At 44.4% G+C, this 23,666-nt stretch overlaps 1 protein-coding gene across 1 annotated transcript in view; it reads left to right on the top strand.

Moving 5' to 3' along the window:
• The window catches only part of CRIM1 (cysteine rich transmembrane BMP regulator 1), an 816,650-nt gene that overhangs the window by 730,553 nt on the left and 62,431 nt on the right, over positions 1-23,666 (top strand). The window contains exons 12-13 of the mRNA XM_085611439.1: positions 11,774-11,989; positions 22,243-22,461. Coding sequence (XP_085467565.1) covers positions 11,774-11,989; positions 22,243-22,461 — 435 coding nt within the window. The remainder of the gene's footprint in view (positions 1-11,773; positions 11,990-22,242; positions 22,462-23,666) is intronic.

Genomic DNA, 23,666 nt, shown 5'->3' with positions numbered 1-23,666 from the left:
TTATCGTCGCTTCACTCCAGCATGGCTGCTACCAAAGCTGACGCCCTAACGCATGGCTCTGCTCATGTGGCAGCCACCGCAGCTAGACACTCCAGTTGTCCTTCATTTCTGCCTGTCCCTGTATCCATCTTGACTTCTGAAACTGAAGGTTGTCCCCACCCTTGTTCTTTTCCTGCAGCTTGAGAGTCCCAGTTTCACCCCACCTGCATCGCCTATGTGTCCCTTCTTCACCAGGGTCCCCACAAGCACCATGGCCAAATAATGCTGTGCCATAGCTCAGCCCCTCCTCAACCTGCTGCAAGGAGCTACAGGCCCCTTCTTCACCATGGCCATACTGAGGAAGCCCATATGAAAGGAGCTCCTCTACCTCTCACCCACCAAACTCAAGGTGCTAAGGCACATCAATGCCCCCAGTCTGCACTGCCTCTCCCCAGCTCCAAATGTGCCTAAAAATTCTAGCATGCTGACTGGGAGGAGCCCCTCCACCTACCCTCCTACTTCTGCCTATTACCACGGACCGTGGAGCCTTCATATCCTGCTTGTCAGTGGCTCAAGCGCGGTCTCCTTCCCCTGCCCGGGGAATTCCTCATCATTGCTGTTTATCACCCACGGCTCCTCCCTCAAGTTGATGCCGGTTGAACCTGAGCTGATGCAGGGCCCCTAGGCACCAACACTGCAGTCGCCACCCCGCTGGTGCCCATCCTCACCCACTGTGCCCACTGCGCAACGTGCTCGTGTCAGCCAGTAGGTCCAAGCGCCTGTCATCTTTGAGCAGCCGGAGCGCTTCTCTAACGTGGTTTTCCTGCAAGTGGCATGGTGTAATGTTGCCTAATACAGTGCCACAAAAACTTCGATAGACCTATGCACACCAAATTTCCCTTACTGCTAAAGGGATGACACCGTGTTCACCTACCAACAAAATAGTGGGTGGCAGCCCAAAATGGAGCACTATAATTACCTTGGGCTACACCCTTTACCGGATGTAGCCCAAACCAGCCCAGTCGTATAGACTGCGCCTGGTTCCCCCAATACTCCTGGGGAACAGACCTCCCTTGGGTCGCTTGTCCCCCAAAGCCCTATTCCACATGGTAGTGCAAAAGTCAAATGTCTCAGCACCTCTACTATCCTGTTATGTGGAGCCCGCTATCCATCTGCCATTGCAACTCAAACACCATAAAGCTGAGCTGTCACCCGCCTCTGGGGCTAAGGCAGAGTTGGGTCACACTGGCGTTAGACACCGGTGTTAACAACATGGATGTATTCCCAGCTCAAGCAAGATTTCAGCGGGTTCGTTTTGAACGAGAGATTTCCTATGTGGTGACAGCACTTGAAACACACATTACCCTGCCACTGTGCAAAGCGTAGACTGCAACCGGGAATACTAGAGTGCTGCGCCGCGAGACCAAGAAGAGATGTCTCATTTTGTCTCCATGACTTTCATTGAAAGGATGCACCACGTGGCTAACCAATCCGGACGTTGAACGTTTCTGTGTGCATTACTGACTCTTTTTTTTTTTTGTACGCAGGGTCACTTCTATAAAGAAGCGAGTTCTTAGGATGCCACCGATTAGGAGCTTCAAATTGCTGTAAAATGCTTTAAAATAGCTTTTTTGAGTGTATGACGAGCACTCCATCACACAGCTTTCTGGTCTTCCTGGATTGCTGGAAGTCCTTTCAATGCACCTGCTTTTTGATTGCGAAGACACTGCAGTGTCTTATCTGACTCTGGTCTCTCAATCTATGATGGCTACAGGGCCTGCAGTAAGACACATGCATTGCATAGAAGTGTGAGCATAGAAGGTGTTTTGCATCTGCACTCCAAAGTCCCATGTCCCTCTGACTTCTAAATGGAGACAGTGGCATTTTTCTAAAATGGCCACCTCTTCTTTTCATGGAGGGGGGCCTGTTTTATCAATGTTTTTTTTTTAAATCCAATATTGTATGTGCTCAGCTGAGGGGTGTGAAGTAACCGAATCTTCTTCTCGTAAGCTGGTGAAGGACCAGTTATTGCAGAGAAAGCAATCGTTGTTTACGGTGCTCCTCTCTGGTTTAATACGGTCTGTGCCACTTGCTTGTGCTCGTACAATAACATGTCTTTCTATTCTTATTTTTAGAAACATCGAGTTCTTGACTTTCTCTTTGTGTAGACTGCAACCAACATGAGTAGGGTTTTTTTTTTAAAACAGTGAAAAATCAAGCCTAAAGCATGTGGGAGTATATTGCAACGGAAAACAGTGATCAGTCAAAGTGGTTTAATTAATCTCAGCCATTGGCAATTTCTATCTACTTATGTCCAGTCCATAATTACAGACATGGTACAACATACTTGGGACATTCTTCGATCCTCCTCTACAATGACCGTCCAGCCTAGATTAGTAGATCCCATCTAACTCCCTACCCCCCCGCCATCGATTGTATTACCAACATCCCCGGGCAGGTTTCATCCTTATGGGGCCTCATCGATGATGTGCAGTGAGCGACATCACCGTAAATCACTTCTGCATTAAAAAAATAATGCCTAGAATGGAGAAAGCCGTGGACAAGTAAGCATCAGCAAAGTCAACCCTTCCACATTTGGACGGCATAAAGTCACAATCCAACCCGTTTGTTTTCCACAGCAATATTATTTTCTTATCGCCTACGATCAATAGGCGGTCGCAGTCCTCCCGACTGCATTGTAGTTACTGATTTCAAAAGCATCTTTTCTCCCTTGGGTTGCCAGAGTATTCAATCTGACTAGGTGCAGAAGGTTTGCCTGCACCCTCGAACAGAAAAGCTCTTTAGGGTTTCACTTTCATTCTGGCATTTTCTCCTCACTTTCTCTTTCGGGTGCCAAGTCAGGAGATCTGTGGTTCTTCTCTTTGGGTTCCTTTAATGCCTCTGCGGTCTGGCCCTTTCAAATGCTTCCCTCAATCTGAGCCCCTGAAGCTTTCATGACAGTTCCTGCCACCTTGTGATCTTCTATGTTTTGGCATTGGTGGGCTGCTTTCTCGTCTTGGCCCCCTGTGAAGGAGGCTTTCCTGGTTCCAACTAACTTGTACCCTCTCTCCTTCTCCTTACATCAAGGCCAGGCCTGCTCCTCCTCTGCATTGCATTGTCTTCGACTGTTTCCTCTTTCCTCAATGGTTTTCTGTGCTGTATCTTTTGCCTTACAAATTGATATTTGCTTTTAGGGTAGTCCTGTTGAAGTTACCACTTAAAGATCTGCATGCTTGTAGTTACTTTAACTCAAACAATTCACATATTTGTTTAGCTGTGTTAAACAAAAGTGTTTAGTTTAGAAAACCTGGAACTAAGTAGACTGTTGATGATCCACATTTGGTGGACACAAAAATCCAGCTCGCTGCATTTAGCACTGCCAGTGAAACATTGGCTTACTTGACAAAAATGTAAAAACAACCGCATTTTGTCATGAGATTGCTTCTCACTACCAACCAAAAGGCATCACTTTGGAGTGTAACACTAGCCTGCTTATCGCAAGAGTTTCTTCTGTTATCGAGCTAGGCCAAAGGGTCCTGGGCACCATAGAAGTAGCATGCCAAATGGTGAGTTAGGTCATTTTAGAACATTGGATTGTTGGGAGCTTCATTGAAAACAATGGAGTGCTCCGGGAATCTAATGACTTTTAAAAGTTCGGAGCATCAACAGTCCAATGTTGTCCTTCAGAGCCGTTGCATCACGTAGCTTGAGGGGATCCCAACCCCCTCTGGCTTCGTAAGCCTTTTGTTTTACTAATTCGAACATTCTGCCCTCTAGGGGCGGAATGTTCTAATAGCCTTACAGCCCTCCTTAGCGGGCAATATCGGCCATTAAAGGCCCGCTTCCTTGTTAAAGGCCCTCGCCTTGGGCTTGGACTTTTAAACCTAGAGCGGGCCTTCAATGCCCGGGTATAGCCCGCGACGGCAAGCTATGAGGCTATAGTAGAGTTTCTAAAGCAGGCTTCTCTAACGAGTACCAGGTGAGCTACTAGTAGCACTCCAACTGTCTATATATATATATATATACCAAAATTGTCCATTTAAAATAAAAATGTTTGTATTTTTAGAATGTATCAGCTGCTGTTTGGAGAAAAAAATTCTGAATTTCCAAAATATATTTAAAGTGGATTTTTGAGTATTAAATCATGTGTGGAGACTTAATATTACTTTTGTGCCAGGGGCACTGCGCTGCGGATGGCATGCACTACCGACATAGAGGGATTCCAAACAAACAACACTTTTTTTTACATTACTTCTCTCAACCCTACCTCATGCACTGAGGTAATCACTGCTGGTAATCTTGCATATAGTGGCCACTAATGTAATCTTGTCCAATGTGTTCATTATTGTCACACTTATAATAATGGTAGCCTGTGAGGATTTTATTTGAACCTAAGTAACTTACTACAGAAAAGAATTGAGTCCCCTGGTCTAAGGAGTACAGTCGTGCTCAGAAGGAAATAGTTTGCATTATATTTCTAATCTTTTCGCACTAAGTGGTGGAGTTGAGTTCAGTCAATGAAGCACTGTTTTTAAACTTCAGCAGCTTCTAGTGAAAGTGCTGATTTAAACCCTGTAGATGGAAAACAGGCGTTAAAGCAGTGACTCAAGCTCCTAATAAAAAAAATGTGTCATGCACACTCAGGCGCGCAGTCGGATACTTCCAGTCATTGCTTTACGTGCATAGAACTCGGTTTGCCATGCTTGAAATTGCATTTGTAGAACACCCATATGGAGTGGTTGTGCATAGGAGGAAACCGTCTTGAGAATGAGGTAAATTGCCACCCTGGTCAACCATGAAGCTGCTTGACGTGTGCAGAATGATTTGGGTGTTTTTTGTGTTGCTCACACTGCGAGCAAAATAGCCTTGAGCCTGGTTACTTTTAGGGAATGGATAATGTGTATGGTATATAATCGTTTTAATGAATGGCTTCCTCCTTTCTGTTCACAGTGTTAAATATGTTGGGGCCTTTTCACATAGGTAAATTTACACTTGTAGATTTACTAGCATGTAAACTCAGTACTGCACCTAGTAGTAACTTTAAATGTTTCATATTCACCATTTCTCAGTGTAAATGTACTACTAGGTGCAGACTTGCATGTCTCCACCCCCTTAAAACTGGGGGTGGAGCCTGCAAGAATAAGATTTGCACGTGTAAGGGTACTACTAGTAACTTTGCACACATAGTCAGATGTCCCTACCACCGGGACAGAGATCTCTCAATGATGTCAAGTACAGAAAAAAATAATATAGTTTAATATTTATTTTAAAAAAAAATACAAATATAATGTAAAATAAGAATGTAAATTAACTAAAAATAATTCTTAATCTAGAATTGAGAAAATAAAATGTTACAACACATTACGTCTTGAAATTGTTTTTATAAATAATTTCACACATTCATTAATGTAATTTGTTCACCATTTAAAATTATTACAAAATTTCCATCACTCATTTATGTATTTAAATAATATTTATTAAATATTTTGGTAAAAACCTATGTTTCATTTTTGTTTGGTTCTTTAATTAAAAGTTCACCGTTTTATTTGTCATTTAAAAAAATACTTGTTTAATTTGATATAAAATAATGTTTTAATTAATATATGGCGTGGTCTTTTAAGGGCCTGCTTCCAGGTTTTTCTCTTAGGACTGTGTTGGGAGACATGTGAGTGACCAAGTGAGGTGCTGCATTTACTCCAAATCTAGGTGGGAGTACATGTACACTGTTGTCGTTTGTTTTTGCCTTTAGTAAGTTTAGAAGTGTGGTCTGTGAATAGCAATGGTCTTTCACTTTTGTGGGTGGATGTTTGCGTTTCCATATTGCTCCATAAACCTCTCCTAATGCCTCCCAAAGATCATTTTATCCCTCCCTAGCCCCCTCCCTTTTAATAGTAGGTATTCATAATTTTCCTGCCACTACCATATGTTCCTCCCACATTTACTCCTAAAACATATACCTACCTGTGTGTCGACATTTGTAAACGGCGTGGAGAGGTTCACATAGAAAAGACAGGAGAAGCAGAGGTATCTGCGTGTAGCTTTGTGAACAGGGTTTTGAAGCATTAGAGTAGTACTATGGTAGCACTTCTAAACTCCTCGGAAAATGTGGTTTGTGAATAGGCCCCTCAGTGTTGTAAATGAGACCTGTACATCACAAGTAAATCCTCATGTTCACTGGATATATTTTCTGATACTTTGTAATGTGTATGCCTCATCTAATGCAGAGTGACCTTTGTAGAATCACCTTAAAAATATATAACATTCAATATGAGTTGAATTTAAACCCAACGCGTCACAGGAGTGTTTGTTTTACATTTCATGAATATTCTTATATCTCAAGCTGAAAAATATGAAGACTGCATCTTCGTCAAGCACATCCATCAAATTTAATTCCTGTTTCAGATTACTACTTGCGGAAACAGAGTTGAAAGAACTACTTTCTGATGGGCAGTTTAAGGGTCCGAGTTATTGGATAAATCAAGTGTTTATATTCAGAGAAGGTCGAACAGAAGAGTGGTGGATGTAACCCCATATGCAAAAGAAAGCTTCTTAACAGGACTTGCCCCCATGGTGAGCGAGACAAAGAGGTCCCAGTGGATGGCCTTGATGGGCATCATGGGGTGTGCTGATTGGTGCCCCAACAAACCCAATTAAAGAAAGGAAAATGTTGTTGCACTTGTGAAGAAGGCACCCCAGCATGCCATCTCCCTGATATGAGTAGCAGACGTTTGCATCAATTACTTTTACAGGAAAGTGTATTCCGATACCTAGAATAAGTGGGTTGCAGGAAGACTGATGGTACCACAACAAATGGACATGCCAGCTAAAGAGATCCTACCAAATGATTAGGAGTGGTGTGAACTGTTGGCATTTGTGGAAATGCTTGAATATGGTTCCATGCATAAGAGGCATTTACAAATTACCAGCCTTGGTGTGTGAGCCAGGACGGTAAAGTGGATTAGGAAAAGAGTGATGCATCTAAGATGGTGCTGGTAAATAACATCACAACATGTTCATATTGTAATAAATCGAAAAAATAATTGTCGCCAAAATTATTGATTTTCTTCCTGAAAAAAAATATGTTGAACAACGACTTTTACTGTAAAAGTGAATGTGCAAATCTCTGAATTTTCAGGTTCTTACCAGACCTAGTTCCTGATTCTTCTCAGTCTGAATTTGCCTCTTCCACTACTCATCTCCGTTGCCCCCACATAACGTCAAGCATCTTCAAATCTCAGCTAAAACACCTCTCTTAAAACATTCTGCTCCCTAGAGCATCCTTTCTGGTTTCTGTTAGAGATCCTGCTCTACTTTCAGGGGGTGCCGCCATTCTTTTTTTCTCGCTAGGTGAATTTAGATGTACACACGGATACCTGGAAAGTATAGGTGTGGCGGTTATATGGGGATTATTCCAGGTACTTGGTTTTATATCTGCTAATAGTTGTAGATTCACTCGTTCGGTCCTGCAGTGAAAATGACTAATTCCATATTATTGTGTACTACTCCTAAAGAGTAGCAGCAATCGCTGCTTATTGTCTCGCATTCAGAGGAGACCAATTAAACCCATACGAGGCCTATTTAATGGGATTTTATATCCTGCACCATTTTAACTCCTTGTTCTCTGGTCCAGTTGATTACATTTATTCATAACTTCTACACATCAACAAATAGAAAGGCGCGTAGAGTATCTATTTAGAGAGAGAGATAGAGAGATATAGCCATGTCTCACTAGAGGCTGAGCCTAAAATGGGACATGAAGTTCCTTCTGTCCCTCAACTATGGTAACCAGTATCATTTTACTCTCAGTGGATCTGCATCGATACTCTTCCCCCTTGCTATTTGTAGATGTGTAAAATTTATAAATTTGTGTGTGTGTGTATATATATATATATATATGCGCACACACATATATATACTCCTATATATACACGTATTATTTATGCCATGCAGTTTCTTCATGCATAAATGTAAGGAGCATAGTTGACAGCGGACAGATAATAAGGAGTTACGTTTGAAGAACGTATTCAAATAGCCCTTGTGAGTATGTGCACATTGTTTTCCTTTTTGAATCGATTATATCTTGGAATCGGTTGGCCATGAGCAGTGATGTATCCAGTTAGTTATAGTGTACTGTGTTCAGACCATGGCATTTCACTTTGCTAGTCAAACGCAAATGCATCACTTTCACCATTTCAGCCCACAGGTGGATCCTTGACCTGTGTTGTCCCACATGACTGCTCTCTAAGCCTTGCATTGTTGAATCTCAGTCTGCCCCCCCCCCCCCCCCCTGGCCGCCTTAATTGAATCTTTTGGTGTCTCTTTAGTGGCTTTGATGGATGACACCAAGAGCATACTGAGGCTGGACAGCAACTCTCAAGTAGCTCAAGCTAACTTCCACAACTGCTCGGTGACCATCGCCAAACTGGCCCAACTTTGATGCCCAACAGTGGCTAGAAATTTGTGAAAACGTAACTTTGAGACATATGGGCTCATTATTGGTGGTGCATGATCTCTTTAGTCTAGCCATTGGTGGCATCAGAGTTCGGCCACTCTCCCTCAACAGTGAAGACCCTATGTAACTTGGGATTCACGCTGTGAATCTTCTAGCTCAGAATCACATCTTTGCATCAGATGATACTCAGTCTTGCCTCCTTTCCAGCCTCATAGGTTCATGCTGGACTATGACAATTCACTTTATTGGGCCTACTTGATTAATCGCCTGCTAATATTCCAGAATGCAGCTACACGGCCGCTGCTTGGCCTCCTACCCTCTGTTCCCATATCTTGCTTTTTGTTCAGGCTCCAGTGCCTGCTTAGTTTGAAACAGCCTCTGAACCTGCCACATAACAACGAACAGCTAAGGCTCCACTTTTTTGGGGGCTATTCCCAGCCTATAGTCCATCAGTGGCACTGAGATCAACAAAAGTCAGATTCTTGATGGTCCTCAAGATTAGGAGTCCTTTTCTTTTTTTGACCATCACAGGTTGAAACTCTTTTCTCTTGTGTTCAATGGAAACATCTGCGCACTTCACATTCAGGACGATTCTATAGATTTAACTCTTAATGCAAATTGTCTACAAGGCTGGATTGGCCATTGTGCCACTCTGGCATTTTCCTGGTGGGCTGCAGGCTAGAGGGCTGCATTCAGAGCAGGAAGTGTTGCCTTTATGTAGCCACGCCCCAAATCCCCATTCTGATCACAGGCTCCTGCAGCGTGCGGCTGGTTTCAACATTTTTGCAAGGCTGATTTTGGTTTCCAGTTCGTCCTTGGTTCTCTACCACATTTATTTGAAAAGTTTTATAAAGCGCGAACATGACTCATCCAATTAGCTCCAGATACTGCTCGGCAGTAGATTCTTTAGTACCAGGGGTTCTGACCCGACAATTGTGTGCTTTATAAATAATTGAAATAAATAAATACTAAATGTTTATATGTTTATTAGGACACTTGCTGCAAGTGGGGGGTTGTTTTGGGGAATATTTATTTTTAGTCCAATATGGCAGAGCAGCCATGCATCTGTGGGGGAACCTGGATAAATCAGCAATTTGAAGGGCCTTCTCTGTGGAGATATTCTATTGAAACCCAATGGTTTTCCGACCTGTGATGAAATACTGTGCGAACTCTTAAGTAAAATCGTATTGAAGGAAGAGACGTTAAATACCTTCCTTATTTGTAAAAGGAAACAAACTTCTGTTGTTTCAATACAAAAATGTACTTTCATTTCTAACCTCTTCAGTACAAGACCTAATTGGTGAAAACATTTTATGCACTTTAAATGTATAGTCACTACCTTAGCAAAAGTAAATATGTAGAATACGTACAATAAATATAAAAAACATGTCATGCAGTGCTTGAAATAGAAAAGTAGAAGGGCAGTTACCTTATACTAGAGTACCTCCTTGCTTTAGAGAAGTACTGGCACTTTCCAGTTAAACGTATTGCACCGATACTGAGGAGTGCAGGTAACCCGACCCCCCCCCCAAATAAAGAAATGCAGTCTTTTTCTAAATGTGACGCCTTTTTCTCTAACTTGATCCTTTCTTCAGCTAGGATTTGCGTGGTACATTTCCTCTGCCCACCCCTCCCTCCTTTCGTTGCATGACAGCTTTATTAGAAACTCTTACTGCGTTCCTTCAGATGTTTACATGCCCGCATGCTATATAGCTTTCTTTACTTAAGAAAATGTGCAAACAAGGCATGCCTAGCCGTCTTCAGAGGAAGGGCTTTCAGTGTGCGTGCTCTCACTTGCTTCTAGCTAGAGGCAACGTACGAGTTGGTTAGTCTAGACTCCAGCCTCCGCTCGATTGTTCAAAACAATCTGAGTAACTTGAGCCAGACACCCATTCAAATAACAAGAATTGCCAAAGCCCATAGGTTTGATGCTTGCGCTCGAACCGTGACGTCAGCAATAAATAATTCTATTGCAGTGCAAAACAATAAAAAATGACAGGTTTGTGTATGCAGTACATCTATGAGATCAAGATTTTAACCGCCTGGTGACAGTGTCCTTCCAGATGTAAAATAGTCCTTCAAGCATTTCTTCGGATGTGGAGGGATACACACAGGTAATTAAAACAAAAGTCTCGAGTAAAATACTCTGGTGGTCTGATCAGAAAAGTGGTTCACAATGTCACAAGCTGAAAGCTGAAGGTTTCTGAGCCAGAAAAGCTAGTGGCTAGTGCAACCAAAGCCAGGAGATTAAGCCTCGTGGTTAGAGCCGCTCACTGTGGCACATAGACAGCCAGGTTTGAATCCCTGTCTCGGCTCAAAGCCAGTGGACACCTAATCTTTCTGTTCCCAAAATGGAAAAGACTGTGTAACTTAGTCGGGTTCTGTTGTAAAGCGCACCAAGTGCGCCTTGGGCCAGGTTTGCCCTATAAAAACACTGCAAAGCGAAGAAAAGGTCCCATGAAGTATCAATAACAACATTACACGTTAAACCCCAAAAGTAGTACATTTTAATAGTATGCGGAAGGAAATGGCAGCCATCTGATCTATAGCCATGCTTTGGCCTCTCCTACACCGGTTTATAAAGAATGGCAGCTGTTGATTTTTATTTCTCTTCATTTCCATCTGTATTGACACTGAAAATACACCTAGTTTTTCACATGCAAGGTTTTTCTCCTTTTGCTTCAAGAAGTGCTTAGACATCTGTTAATCTTCTCCTTGCTCGCTGGAAGTTCTGATCTAATGCCTTTCAAAAACAGATTTGTCTCAGTCAAGACCTCTGCATGATGTGATGTGATTGGGCCTTTTATTTTATGTCCCATAATGACATCACACGCTGGGGTTTCGAACGTTAAAGTGGAAGCGAGTTACAAAGCAAATTCTCTTTTTGTAGTTGCCATTAGCCAGGTTCTTCTTAATTTGATAGTTTGGAGATGTAGGCATCGTGGAAGTCTTGGTGTTAGCATTTTACGTTTTTTTTGTGTGGAGTGCATGGGATGGGGAAGAAGGCTTTTCTCTATTCAATCAGATCGGATTTCTCACATGGGATACAAAAGATTTTAACAACCAAGCCTCAGATGTCACAAGAACGTTATCCTACCAAGCGTCTAGACCTAAAATTAACAGATCCATTTTGAGACTTTGAGAAGTAAAGTTCATAATCTTTCCTATTTGTTGATAATTTAAACATTTTATAACATAAAATAATATTCAAAGCAATAAAGTTTCCTTTATATCTTAGTTACTCAATCCAGCCACTCATTTTGACTTTGTTATTGACAGATGTATTTGTTTTTCTGTGGCATCTTATGTTATCCACTATAATTATGCACTAATTTTCATCAGATGACTCCAGTGGAGAAAAGCCATTGCTGAGCAACCCATCTGTCTGCCATGCCCCCGGAGGGGAGTACTTTGTGGAAGGAGAGACGTGGAACATTGACACCTGCACCCAGTGCACCTGCCACAGTGCCCGAGTCCTCTGCGAGACCGAGGTCTGCCCGCCCCTATTGTGCCAGAACCCCACCCGCACGCAGGACTCTTGCTGTCCGCAGTGTTCAGGTGAGCAACCCCTACTCCTCTTTAACGGAAACCTTGAAACACCCTCTACGAAAAGGGCTACTTGGGTACAAATATTTGATGGTTTAGATTTTTTTATTAAGTTGGAATATTAGACCGAGAAAACAGCTTATTCGGGGATGCATAAAGAGACCCAATTACACAGGAGGGTCCTGCGCAGGAAGAGTAACATACCTCAGTAAAAGAAAAACCCTCCCCAACCCCCCCACCCCCACCCTCCTCCCTCGGACCTGGTGACTAAAGAAGTAGTAGTAAGGCTACTAATGTGCAGTGCGCCTGCCACGGTGTATCGCTATTGTTGTTCAGTGCCATGGGATTCCACATCCTCTGATAGGCGTAATAAGCGAAGATATTTGGGGCAAGTAAGTTTGTGAAATTCTGATGTTAACGCCAAGAATGGTGCCCATAGTGCTGAGAATGCCAGACCTTGATTAGCTATAGACAAACTAAAGCGTTCCATCCCTACTATGTATAACAGCCGATGTAGCCATCCCAGGTGTGTCGGTAGATGTGCAGCACTCCAGTGTGAAATTACATTTTGCCTAGCCGCACATAGTGCCACGCCAATTTGTTTACCTCCGCAAGACCTAAAGGGAAATGTGAGGGGATTCGGCAGGCCTAAGATTACATAGGCTGAGAATCTGGGGAGGTCTGTGTTTAAAGTGCTTATCTATATCCAAGAGCACCTGTTCCCAATAGGGCTTAATTTTCGGGCAATCCCATAGTATATGTAGCAGTGTACCTGGGGAGCCACACTGTCACCAGCAGTCCGGAGACCTGGACAGATTATATTTGTGTATCCTGCAAGGTGTGTAGTACCAATAGGTTGCGATCTTCGTGGCTGCAATGCAGGCCATGTTATGCGCAGTATGCCTTGCAATAAATGTCTCACCATTCTTTGGTTGTGAGTTCCCTGCCAATATCTGCCTCCCAGCGGAGTTGGCTCGCAGGCTTGGGACTCTCCACTGGGGAAATTATCATATGGTAAACGTCGGAAACCAGGCGCTTGTCGATTGTTCTCGACAGGAACCTGCGTTTAAAGGGGGTGAGTCGTCGCTCTACCACCGGACGAATAGAGGGTTGCATCACCCAATAGCGTACCTGGGTAAAGTGGCAGTGCTCCGTTTCAGGGAGTGCAAAGTCTGTACGGAGTGCTTCGTAGGGGAGTGGGCCCTCCGTATCAAATAAGTGTCCGACTGATCTGCAACCCTTCTGCACCCAAACTTGGAATGAGGGCTCCTGAAAACCTGGCTGAAACTCTGAGTTGTTAGCTATGGGAGTGAGCAGCGAGGGAAAGGTGGTGAGATTCCTTTGTGTCGCTAGACTATTCCACACTGTCAAGGAAGCCTTATTGATGGGGAAAATGTAGAGTGATTTAGATCGTGTGTGCTTAGGGAGAAATGTGGTGCCCCATAATGCCTGGCCCGCCAGTGCCTGGTCCATAAATAGCCAATTCTTCTCGGATTCAGCACTCATCCATTCCACAAAGACCCTCAGTTGAGTGGCCTTGTAGTACCAGAGGAGATCTGGAATCACAAAGCCTCCCTCTTCGGCAGTTTGATAGCTAAGGTCCCGGCGGGGGCTCTTTTCTGCCCATACAAATTTATTGATCTCCTGCTTTAGAGAGTTTAGTGTCCCTGATGGGAGGAAGGCCGGGAGTTCTTGGAAAAGGAACAGGATCTTGGGGAGGATAGTCATTTTGATGGCTGAGATGGGTCCAAGCCAAGATAAAGGGGTGAGATCGCCATTGCCCCAAGTCCGTTTTGATGCGTTGAGTTAGCGCTTGGTAATTTAGGGTAACTGTGTTCGCAATGGTAGATGACAACTGCAAGCCTAGCTACGGAATAGATGTCCCAGCCCATTGTAGCGGCAAGGTACGTCGTAAAGCGTCCAATGTTTGTGGTTTAAGAGTAAGATTGAGAGCTTGTGATTTTTGTATGTTGACTTTGAAGCCCGATGCTAAGCCGAAGGCCTCCAGGTCGACGAGGAAGGCCGGCAGTGAGGTGAACAGTTCCTCTAGAGAGGCTATGACATCATCTGCATATAGCCTTATAGTATGTGGCTCTCCGCCAAATTGAACTCCCTTGATCTGCGGATTGGTGCGTACTCTCTGGGCCATGGGTTCCATGTAGAGGGCAAACATCAGGGGCAACAGTGGGCAGCCCTGTCTGGACCCCCTGAAGAAAGAAAAGAAAGCAGAAGATCGCCTGTTGACCCGGATGGTAGCCTTTGGGTGGGGAATAATTGCTGAGGATCTATCTCTGAAAGCGGTCCCTGATGCCGAAGTGGGTCAGGGTGGCTGCTAAAACGGGCCAGTGAAACCTATTGAATGCTTTCTCTGCGTCTGTTGCCAAGAGCATTCATACATGGGTGTATCTCTGGGCTTTACCGATTATATGCAAGATCCGGCTCGTGTTGTCGCTACACTGCCGTTGAGGTACAACTCCTGCTTGATCTGTATAAATGAGGCCAGGAAGGAGAGTGCCATGCCGAGCGGCCAGTATCCTGGTGAAACTTTTTTGATCTGTGCTCAACAAAGAGATATGACGATAAGAGGCACAGTGGGCCTTGTCCTTCCTGGGTTTGGGGATCACTACTATGTCTGCTCAAAGTAATCGATGGGGTAGTGGTCAATGTATCCCCTATTGCATTAAAAAGCCTCCTGAGTATCGGGGCCAAGCTTTGACAGAAAGCTTAATAGAAGGAGGCCGGGAAACTATCGGGGCCTGGGGAGTTGGACTGCTTCAAAAGGGAAATACTAGAGATAACCTCTTCTATCCTAATTGGTTGGTCCAGATCTGCGGTCTGTGTGGAAGTTAGAGATGTTGTGGTGGCCCCTGCAAGATAGATCGAGACCGCGTCTGGTGGGAGATTTTGTGCAGAGTATGGAGTCTGATAGTGTTCACGAAAAGAATCTGCAATGTGTGCATCCTCCGTCTGTTCTTTTCCCCCCTTATCCAGGATTCGAGTGATCCTCAACTCCTGGCGTTGGCCACGTAGACAACCCGCCAGAAGGCGGCCAGAGTGGTCGCCACCTACGTAAAATCTGTGCCTGAGCCTAAGTGCGTTGTATTCAGACCTGTCGATATCTAGTCCTGCCAGTAGCACCGGGCTGTTTCAAGCTTCCTCCACATCCTGGGGGCCCCTGTCCTTTGTGTATATGCTCTAGTTCTGTAACCTGTCGGGACAGACACTCTCTTTTGTCCCGCCGGGACCTGTTGTCTGCCGAGACTATGACAATAAACTCCCCAGACGTGGGTCCCTTGCTCACTTTGCCACTGGATTCAAGCTAGCCTAGCTGATGAGGGCTGTTAGCCCGAAACCGGTCCCAGCATGCTTGTTTCGGTCCAGGGAAGACATGGCTTGGCAGTTCAGGCTGGACTGTTCTCATGAGGCACAGGGTCAAGACTGATTTGCATACAGCTGTGTCTGAACTGGGGTGGTGAAGTGAGCTAAAGAACGATGATGGGTTCAACCCAGATCTGTGACTGGGTGTGTGTCTCTGAAAAATTTCAGCGCTCCGTCCATCATCTCCTTATGTTTGCTATAAACTCCCCTCTACCAACGGCCTTCAAGGCGTCCCACTTCATGGAGATCGGGGACTCGGATATCATTAGTCGCCAAGTAGTTCTGTATTGTCTTGGTTATCTGGGCCATGACCTCTGGGTGATGGAGCAGGGAGTCTCGAAGCCTCCACTTCCCAGGAGAAAATCTAGAGGGTGATATCGAAGTGTCACTGTCATTGCAGCATGTTCAGAAAGCGATCGTGGCTCAGTCTCGGATTCCTGAATTGTCGCAAGGATATCCGGGGTACCAAGTAGAAAATCAATTCTGGCATATGTTTTATGGGTGTGAGAGTAAAATTTGTAATCACGGATGTCTGGGTGTGATGTTGTCCATATGTCCACCAAGCCCATGTCCCTCAACCAATTCCGACTCGCTTTAGTGAGAGTCCCTACCTTCCATGGTTCAGCGCCGACCTATCTATTTCAGAGTTAAATACCAGGTTAGGGTCGCCGCCCAGAAGCACCAGCCTGTCCTGCGTGCCCATAATCTCCGTCACCGCTCTGCGGAGGAACGGTTCCTGACCTTCATTATGTGAGTAGATGGTACCTACTGTTATACTGCCCGTCCCAACATGTAAGGTGTATGCCAAGAGTCTGCCCTTGCTCTCTGCCTGTTTAGTTCCCACCCTCCCGGCGAAGGTCCTAGAAATCAAGATTGCGACTCCAGCTTTCTTGGACGAGAGAGAGATGGGAAGAACTGATGTAGAAACGCTTTAGAGCTCAGCCTAAGCTGGTCTTTGGAGAGCAGGTGTGTTTATTGTAGCAAGCAAATAATGGCCCTGGAATTTTCTAAATATGAGAGGATCGAGGCTCGCTTCAATGCGTGGGTAAGCCCTTTGACGTTGAGAGTAAGTACCACTAAGTGATTAGACATTGAGGTGAAATGTGAGTGTCCGCTGCGTCAGTAGCCTAGTCTATAACCAGATGAGCATGGCCGATCCCAAGCTAGAGGTCTGTAAGGCGAGATGGTAATGAAGAGCATTTGTGTGTCGTGTCACCAGGTCCAGTAAAACCTATTGACAAAAGATCCGAGTGGCCAACCATAACACAAACCAAATATTCATGAGAATAAGAACATTGTCCATGATGGGTGTTCCATCAAGTGACATACTAGGGGGCATTATACATTGCCTCCCACCCCGCTGGGCCCAAGTGAAAGGGAAGGAAAACTTCCTGTGAAGTTAACATAGGTGAATGCTTTAGGAAGTCGTTGGCCCCGCTGTGTCCTCTGCGAGGGTAAACCAGTACAGCCTGTCTCTCCCTAGCTATGGTATCTGGGTTAGAACCTAGTTTCCATAGGACAAGCATTTTTGACTTGCCTATATCTTTAGTGCAAGTTGATGTATCTTCACAAAATTTTCCCCCAAAAAGTGTGGCAGTGGGTCTTATTGTGCATGGAAAGTTTCGGGGTGATCCATCAATCCGGTAAAAAAGAATTGCGTTTCCCAAGTTAATTCCCTTAGGGATTTTGAACACAACTACAGCCCGAACTGCTGGACGAAATTACACCAGATTTGGCAGGAAGTTAGCTCTTTGTCCAGAAAGAGCCCTTGTTGTTATTTGGTGTAAATCCGTTAAGTAATTTTCTGGTAATCAGGTCTCATAAGAACCCTGCCAGGGCAAAAAAGCGTTTTTTAAAATTGGTGCAGCAAAATTGCGAGGATTTGCAGCAACAACAAAAAAAGGCAACCGTGGTCTCCTGTGCTTGTTTACACTTTAGGCCCCGGGTGGGCCTGGTCCCTGACGCTCATTTCACAGAAATTAAACCTCAGTGGGAGGCACTTACAAAATAACAGGTGCCCCAGTTGAAGCTCCACTTCTGTAAAGAACAAAATTATCCTAACTTCCTGGGTTAGGCGAAGGCAAAGCAAGTGTGTTTTACTCAGCAGTTCCACATTGAAAAAAGTATCTGAGATCCTTGGTGAAGGTAAATGCATCATTGATCTATCAGAGTGCAATCTTTAGTGATTGTGACTACTAGGTTCTTTTTTAGCCTCACCTGGTGAAAGTCGATGCTTCTCCCTTTAAATGACTACGATTATTCAAATGTGCAAAATCCCCTGAAGCTCCGCTCGTTTGGCCAGCCCCATCCACCTTAGTAGTATGCATAGGTCTTCCCACCTTTTGTCAGATAATGGATACCTTACCAAAAGGCCCCCAGCACAATTCCTGCGGATTTTTGTGACGTCTGCTTGATGCCAAGGAACATGAGGACATATCTACCAAACAAATAAGCACTTGCTTCATATAGCCAAGAGTAAGTACCATTATTTGGTGTACATTAACCTCTTTGTAGTCTCATTATCTTTGCTATAGGGCAGAGTCCATGGTTCTCCCTTTAAAGGACTGCAAGTATGCAAAAGTGCAAAATCACCTGAAGGCATCACCCATTTGGCCATGCACTGTCCACCTTAGTAGTATGCAACTCACATACAGCCACTCACACCCTCATAACCACTGTCACACCCATACAGCACTCACAAACCAAGTCACAGACTCATACAGCCACTCACACACCCATTCACAGACCTATACTTCCACTCACACACCCACTCAAAGACCCATACGGGCAATCACACTCCCACTCACAAAGGTTAGATGTTACAGTTAGGAAATACGAATTTTAAAAAACGTTGAAATAAAAATAAAAAAAACAAAGGTTGCGGGGACGTTATAGCTAGGCTCAGATTTCACTCCTGCAAAGCCATTGAAATTTAGCAATTATAGTTACCTGAGCTAACTATAACATATGCCTCCACAATGCATTGCTTATGACCTCACATATTATATCACTCATGACATGGTCGGTGACATCACTCACAACATCACTGATGATATTATTTACAGTACCACATACACATACACTCACTCACACATCCACTCACATACCCACACAGCCACTCACTCATTAAGCCACTCACACCCATTCACTCACCCACACAGCCACTCACTTACCCACACAGCCACTCACTTACCTATACACCTACTCACACAGCCACTCACTCACCCCTACAGTCACTCAAATAGCCACTCACTCACCCATACAGCTAATCACACACCCACTAATTCACCCATACAGTCACTCACACCCCCACTCACTAACCCATACAGCCTCGCAACAGAGGCACTCACTCACCCATACAACCACACATGCACCCACTCATACACCCACACAACCACTTACATACCCATTCACACATCCATACAAGCACTCACACAACCACTCACTCACCCATACTGAAACAGACTTTCACTCTCCAATACAGCCAATCACACACCCACTCAGTTAACCAGGCACCCACTCAAACATCCACTCATACAGCCGCTCACTCATTCACCAATACAGCCACTCGCGCAGTCACTCACCCATTTAGCCACTCACACACCCACTCTGATACAGTCACACAGCCATTTAAGTGACATGTTAGAAACAGTATCACTCTTTATTAGTAAAAAAGAATAGTAATTTAACAAATGCAGTAGCTTAGTATATATCTTTAAGTCTTTGAAACTTTTATGAAACACACTCACTGGATGATGTGATCAGTGATGTCACTGACAATGTTAGGAGTGATGTAAAATGTGAGGTCATAAGCAGTGCATTGCGGGAGCGCAAGTTATAGCTTGCTCAGGTAACTCTTACTGCTGAACTTCAATGGTTTTGTACGAGTGAAATCTGAGCCTAACTTGAACGCCCCTGTAACCTTTGCTTCTTCAGTGTGTGTGTGTGTCTATATATATATATATATATATATATATATATATATATATATATATATATATATATATATATATATATCCATACGCCAGGTTGTCCCCAAAGAAGCGCTTCACACGGAGAGGTATAAACACAAACCACCACAGGCAGCAATGACTCCAGCAGGCTCCTCGATCAGCCATACGCGTTTCGAGCCGCTTGTGTGCTCTTGTTCACTGGCAATAACTGACGGTAGTCGGGGTATTGAAGAACATTGCTTTTATTTCAAGTAAGAGTCCCGCCCACCATGGGCGTCATGCAGCAAGGCCTTATGGTAAAGCTAGTTTTCAATCATGCTGCTCGGACTACGGCGTTCATTAACCAAGTGGACTCCGAAACTGCAGTCAGTATAAAAGTGCAAATCCCGGTTGGGTGAGTCACGTGCCACCATTGCTGATAGCCACACCAATATTTTCCTGTGGCTAAGGCCCCCTCCGTCCCAAGGAGTGTCCATGATTCCAGGCACTCAGGGCCCGCCTGAAGGCAGTGGAGCGCTTCGCGGCCGGACCAGCCGCTATAAATCCATACACCAGGATGTCCCCAAAGAAGCGCTTCACACGGAGAGGTATAAACACAAACCACCACAGGCAGCAATGACTCCATCAGGCAGCAGGCTCCTCGATCAGCCATACGCGTTTCGAGCACATGCACACCCTTCAGCAGCGTGAAACAGGCCACACCAACGTACTTTTCAAATTCTTTATTCCAGGCAAAACAGCATGGCGCGTTTCGAGGTGAAGCGCCTCTTAATCATATGTATAGTTCAAGGGTGGGTTTGTTAGCTTTTTCAAACGTAACTGAGACATTGAAGAAGGACAAATGTCCATTTGCTTACTTAAAGAGGCAGTCCGTTTTTTTGTTTTCAAATTATTGCTTTTAGTAAAGGTGGTGAGTACTTTCTATATTCTTTTGTCTTTTCATTTCGAAAGTCTTTTTGAAAAACATATGCGTTTTAGTTCACCTTTACGTTTCTCTGCTATCATTCCTTCATTTATAGATACTCTGACTCCAATGCCTTTCATATATTATTCAATCTTAGGTTTCTTTTTCTTCAATGTAGTTCTTGGCAAAACTTCCCAAAGTGTTACTGTCTACCAATGCTGTCTACAAATGCCTCTTTAAGTAAACAAATGGACATTTGTCCTTCAATGTCTGTTACGTTTGAAAAAGCTAACAAACCCACCATTGAACTATGTGTGTGTGTGTGCGCGTGTGTACACACACACACACACACCACACACACACACACACACCACACACACACACACACACACACACACACACACACCACACACACTCACCACACACACTCGCACACACTCGCACGCACACACTCACACGCACACACTCACACACACACTCACACACACACACACACTCACACTCACTCTCATGCAAAAAAACGGGACAGGCCAGATAAAAAGTAGTGCTTAATTTGTAAAAAACGTAGTGCCGGTGTACTCGACAGGAGGACATTAGAGCTTGCACCATCCGTTACCCCTGGCAGCACTGCCAATTACACCACCAACACACTTCTAATCACCACACTCTTAAAAGTGTGACAGTTCATATTATTACAGGCCCCCAAAGCAATAAGAAGGGCTTTGGATGCAAATACTAATAATTGAAATAATAAACAGAAGTTGTTGTACTCATACCTAAATTGGCAGACACCACTACCTTGTGAAAGAGACATAAGCCCAGGTGCTGGCAATTAAGTGCTGGTGCTGAGCACCGTAAAGCACTAGCACAAATTAAGCACTGTATAAAAGTGTGACTAAAGGCTTTAGTTCAATTTTTGTATGTCTGACCTGTCCCGGTTTTTGCTTCTCAAAAGCTGAACACCCTACCATGTGAAGGGAGCCAGAATCCTGTGGCACTGTGTGAGTTGACATGTCTGACTGTTTTGTGTAACATTCCACCTTCTAAGGAGTTCCTCCATTGGAATGCACAAGGGACTGACTATTTGTGAATCTGAAAAGTAATCTAAAACATCGCACTTGGATTCAGTTTTCTCAATATGTTTGACTTTAACAACAACATCCTGAGCAACATTTGTGCATGAAAAGCATACAAACTGCATTTATGCATGTAAAGTGTGCAAACCGCATTTGTGTATGAATGCGTTTGCAAGTGTTAGTATAGGTTTTGTTGGGTACTCCAGTGCTTGCTTTCATTGCTAAAGGATTCGCGTCATTTCATTCATAACCCTTCTGAGGCTGTTGCCTCTGATTTTTATGGCATTTTTTGGAAAACTGTCATCTTGTTGTAACAAGTTGAAATGAGGTCAATACACTTTATGCTTTGAACATCGGTGACCTTTAACTGCTTTCACAAATATGACTGTGATTTATATGAGAGGTTTATTGATTATTTTTTTTCCTCATGGGGGCATGCTCTTTCCTTTTTCTGCTGATAACCCCTAAATTAATGGTGATCTTGGGCTTGTATACAGTGATGCTGAATTTGCCTGTCATGACCCTGAGTTAATTGGGCGGCTGAATCTAGTTTGTTGCCAGCCCAACCATCTGCTGCCATATTCACATTATGCCTTTGTAGCTGCTATCAAGAAGGTGGCTATGGCCTTGCCAGTTTATACATTTTTATATGTTTACGGCGATATTAAAAGTTGTGTTCTTAATCTTGTAGGGACACAAATGGCAATTTGATTGAACAGTCACTCCAAAGCCAGTGTAAACCATTTTTATTCCAAATGACATTGGTCTGTATGCCCCCACAGCACACAACCAGCGTTGGGACCCCAGAGCCATAAGAGGTGTGACTGTTGTTTGTGGTGGCTGATACAATCCCCTAACAGGAATGAGGAAACCCATTTCGTTTTTTAATCCAAAAAGAAAAGTGGCAGCTATACATGTCTGACCTGCGTTCATTTTGCATGCCTCTTCCAATAGATCCTGACGAGCCGTTGTCATCAGCCAATGACAGCATGCCAAGCTACTGCAAAAACGAAGACGGTGACATCTTCCTGGCAGCAGAGTCCTGGAAGCCCAACGTCTGCACGAGCTGCGTATGCATGGATGGCGCCATCAGCTGCTACTCGGAGTCCTGCCCACTTGTCACCTGCGAAAGGCCGGTCCTGCGAAAGGGGCAGTGCTGCCCATATTGCATAGGTAAGTGAAATGCTAGCTTCTCCTAACCCAGTCTTTGCCGTTGGTGCCAGGGGTGTAGTGACTCCCCTGCCCCCACTCCCCCACTTTACCAACTACTGCGGGGGTGGAGTTCTTTACGGGCTTCTTCTGCCTGATCGCGATTAAAGTTAAAGAAAGATGGCGTCGACAGAAAAGGGAAGGAAGAACAGTAGGAAGGATAGGTTAAAGGATGAGTGGGTGAAAGGATGGATAAAAAGGGTGGATTGGTCAAAGGATGCTTGAAAGGATGCATGGGAAGGTGGGTGACAGGATAGGTGAAAGAGAAGATGGGTGAAAGGATGCGTGGGTAGGGGAAATGATCTGTAAGCGATGAAAGGATGCGTGGTTGGATGAATGGGTGAATGGATGAAAGGAAATGTGGGTGAGTAAATGGATTGATGAGTGAAATGAAGGGTAGGTGGGTAAAAGCATGGTTGGGTGAAAGGATGGGTAGAAGGATGAGTGAAAGGCTGGGTGAGTGGGTGATAGAATTTGTGGGTGGTGGAGAGGATCGGTGAGTGGGTGGAGGACAGGTTAATAAATGGGTGGATGTCTGAATGATGGATGGAAGAACGAGTGGATCTCAGAATGTAAAAGTGAAATTGTGAATATTAGTGGGTAGATGGAAGGGTGAGAGGCAGCTGCGGTCCGTGCAGGTAACCGCGCTGGGCAGTGGCGCTGGGTAAGGGGGGGATTTCGAGGGACGATGTTGAGGGGAAATTATTTATTTATTTCCCCTTGGCATCGTGCCTGGAAATCCCCCCTTACACGGCCCAACCGCCCCACTGCTGTTACCTGCACGGACCGCGGCTGGTGAAAGGATGAATAAGTAGATGCTAGGATAGAAGAGACAAAGGAGATATTCTAGGGAGGGTTGGGCTCATTTGCTAGGTACCATCAACGTTTTGGTTCAAAGTGGGGGATATTTTAATTTTCTGTCTACTCCTTTGGTTAGTGCCCTTGCTAATCTGCCTTGAAGACCTCTATTGCAGTGCACAGACAGAAAAGTATGTTTCTGTAAGTCAGTTAGTTGAGTCACAGCAGGACCCTTGTTAGTAATTAATAGTCAAAAACAAAACTCTTCTGGAAACCCAAAACATCCATCCAAAGATTTGTTGTTCGCACCCTGCATTACACTGTGAAAGTGTCGCAAAGTACGTGAGGATGTTAATTTGAGTTTTTCCAAG

The sequence above is a fragment of the Triturus cristatus genome, chromosome 6 (genome assembly GCF_964204655.1).
Source record: "Triturus cristatus chromosome 6, aTriCri1.1, whole genome shotgun sequence".
NCBI classification, from domain to species: domain Eukaryota; kingdom Metazoa; phylum Chordata; class Amphibia; order Caudata; family Salamandridae; genus Triturus; species Triturus cristatus.
This window is presented reverse-complemented; position numbering and strand designations above follow the sequence as displayed.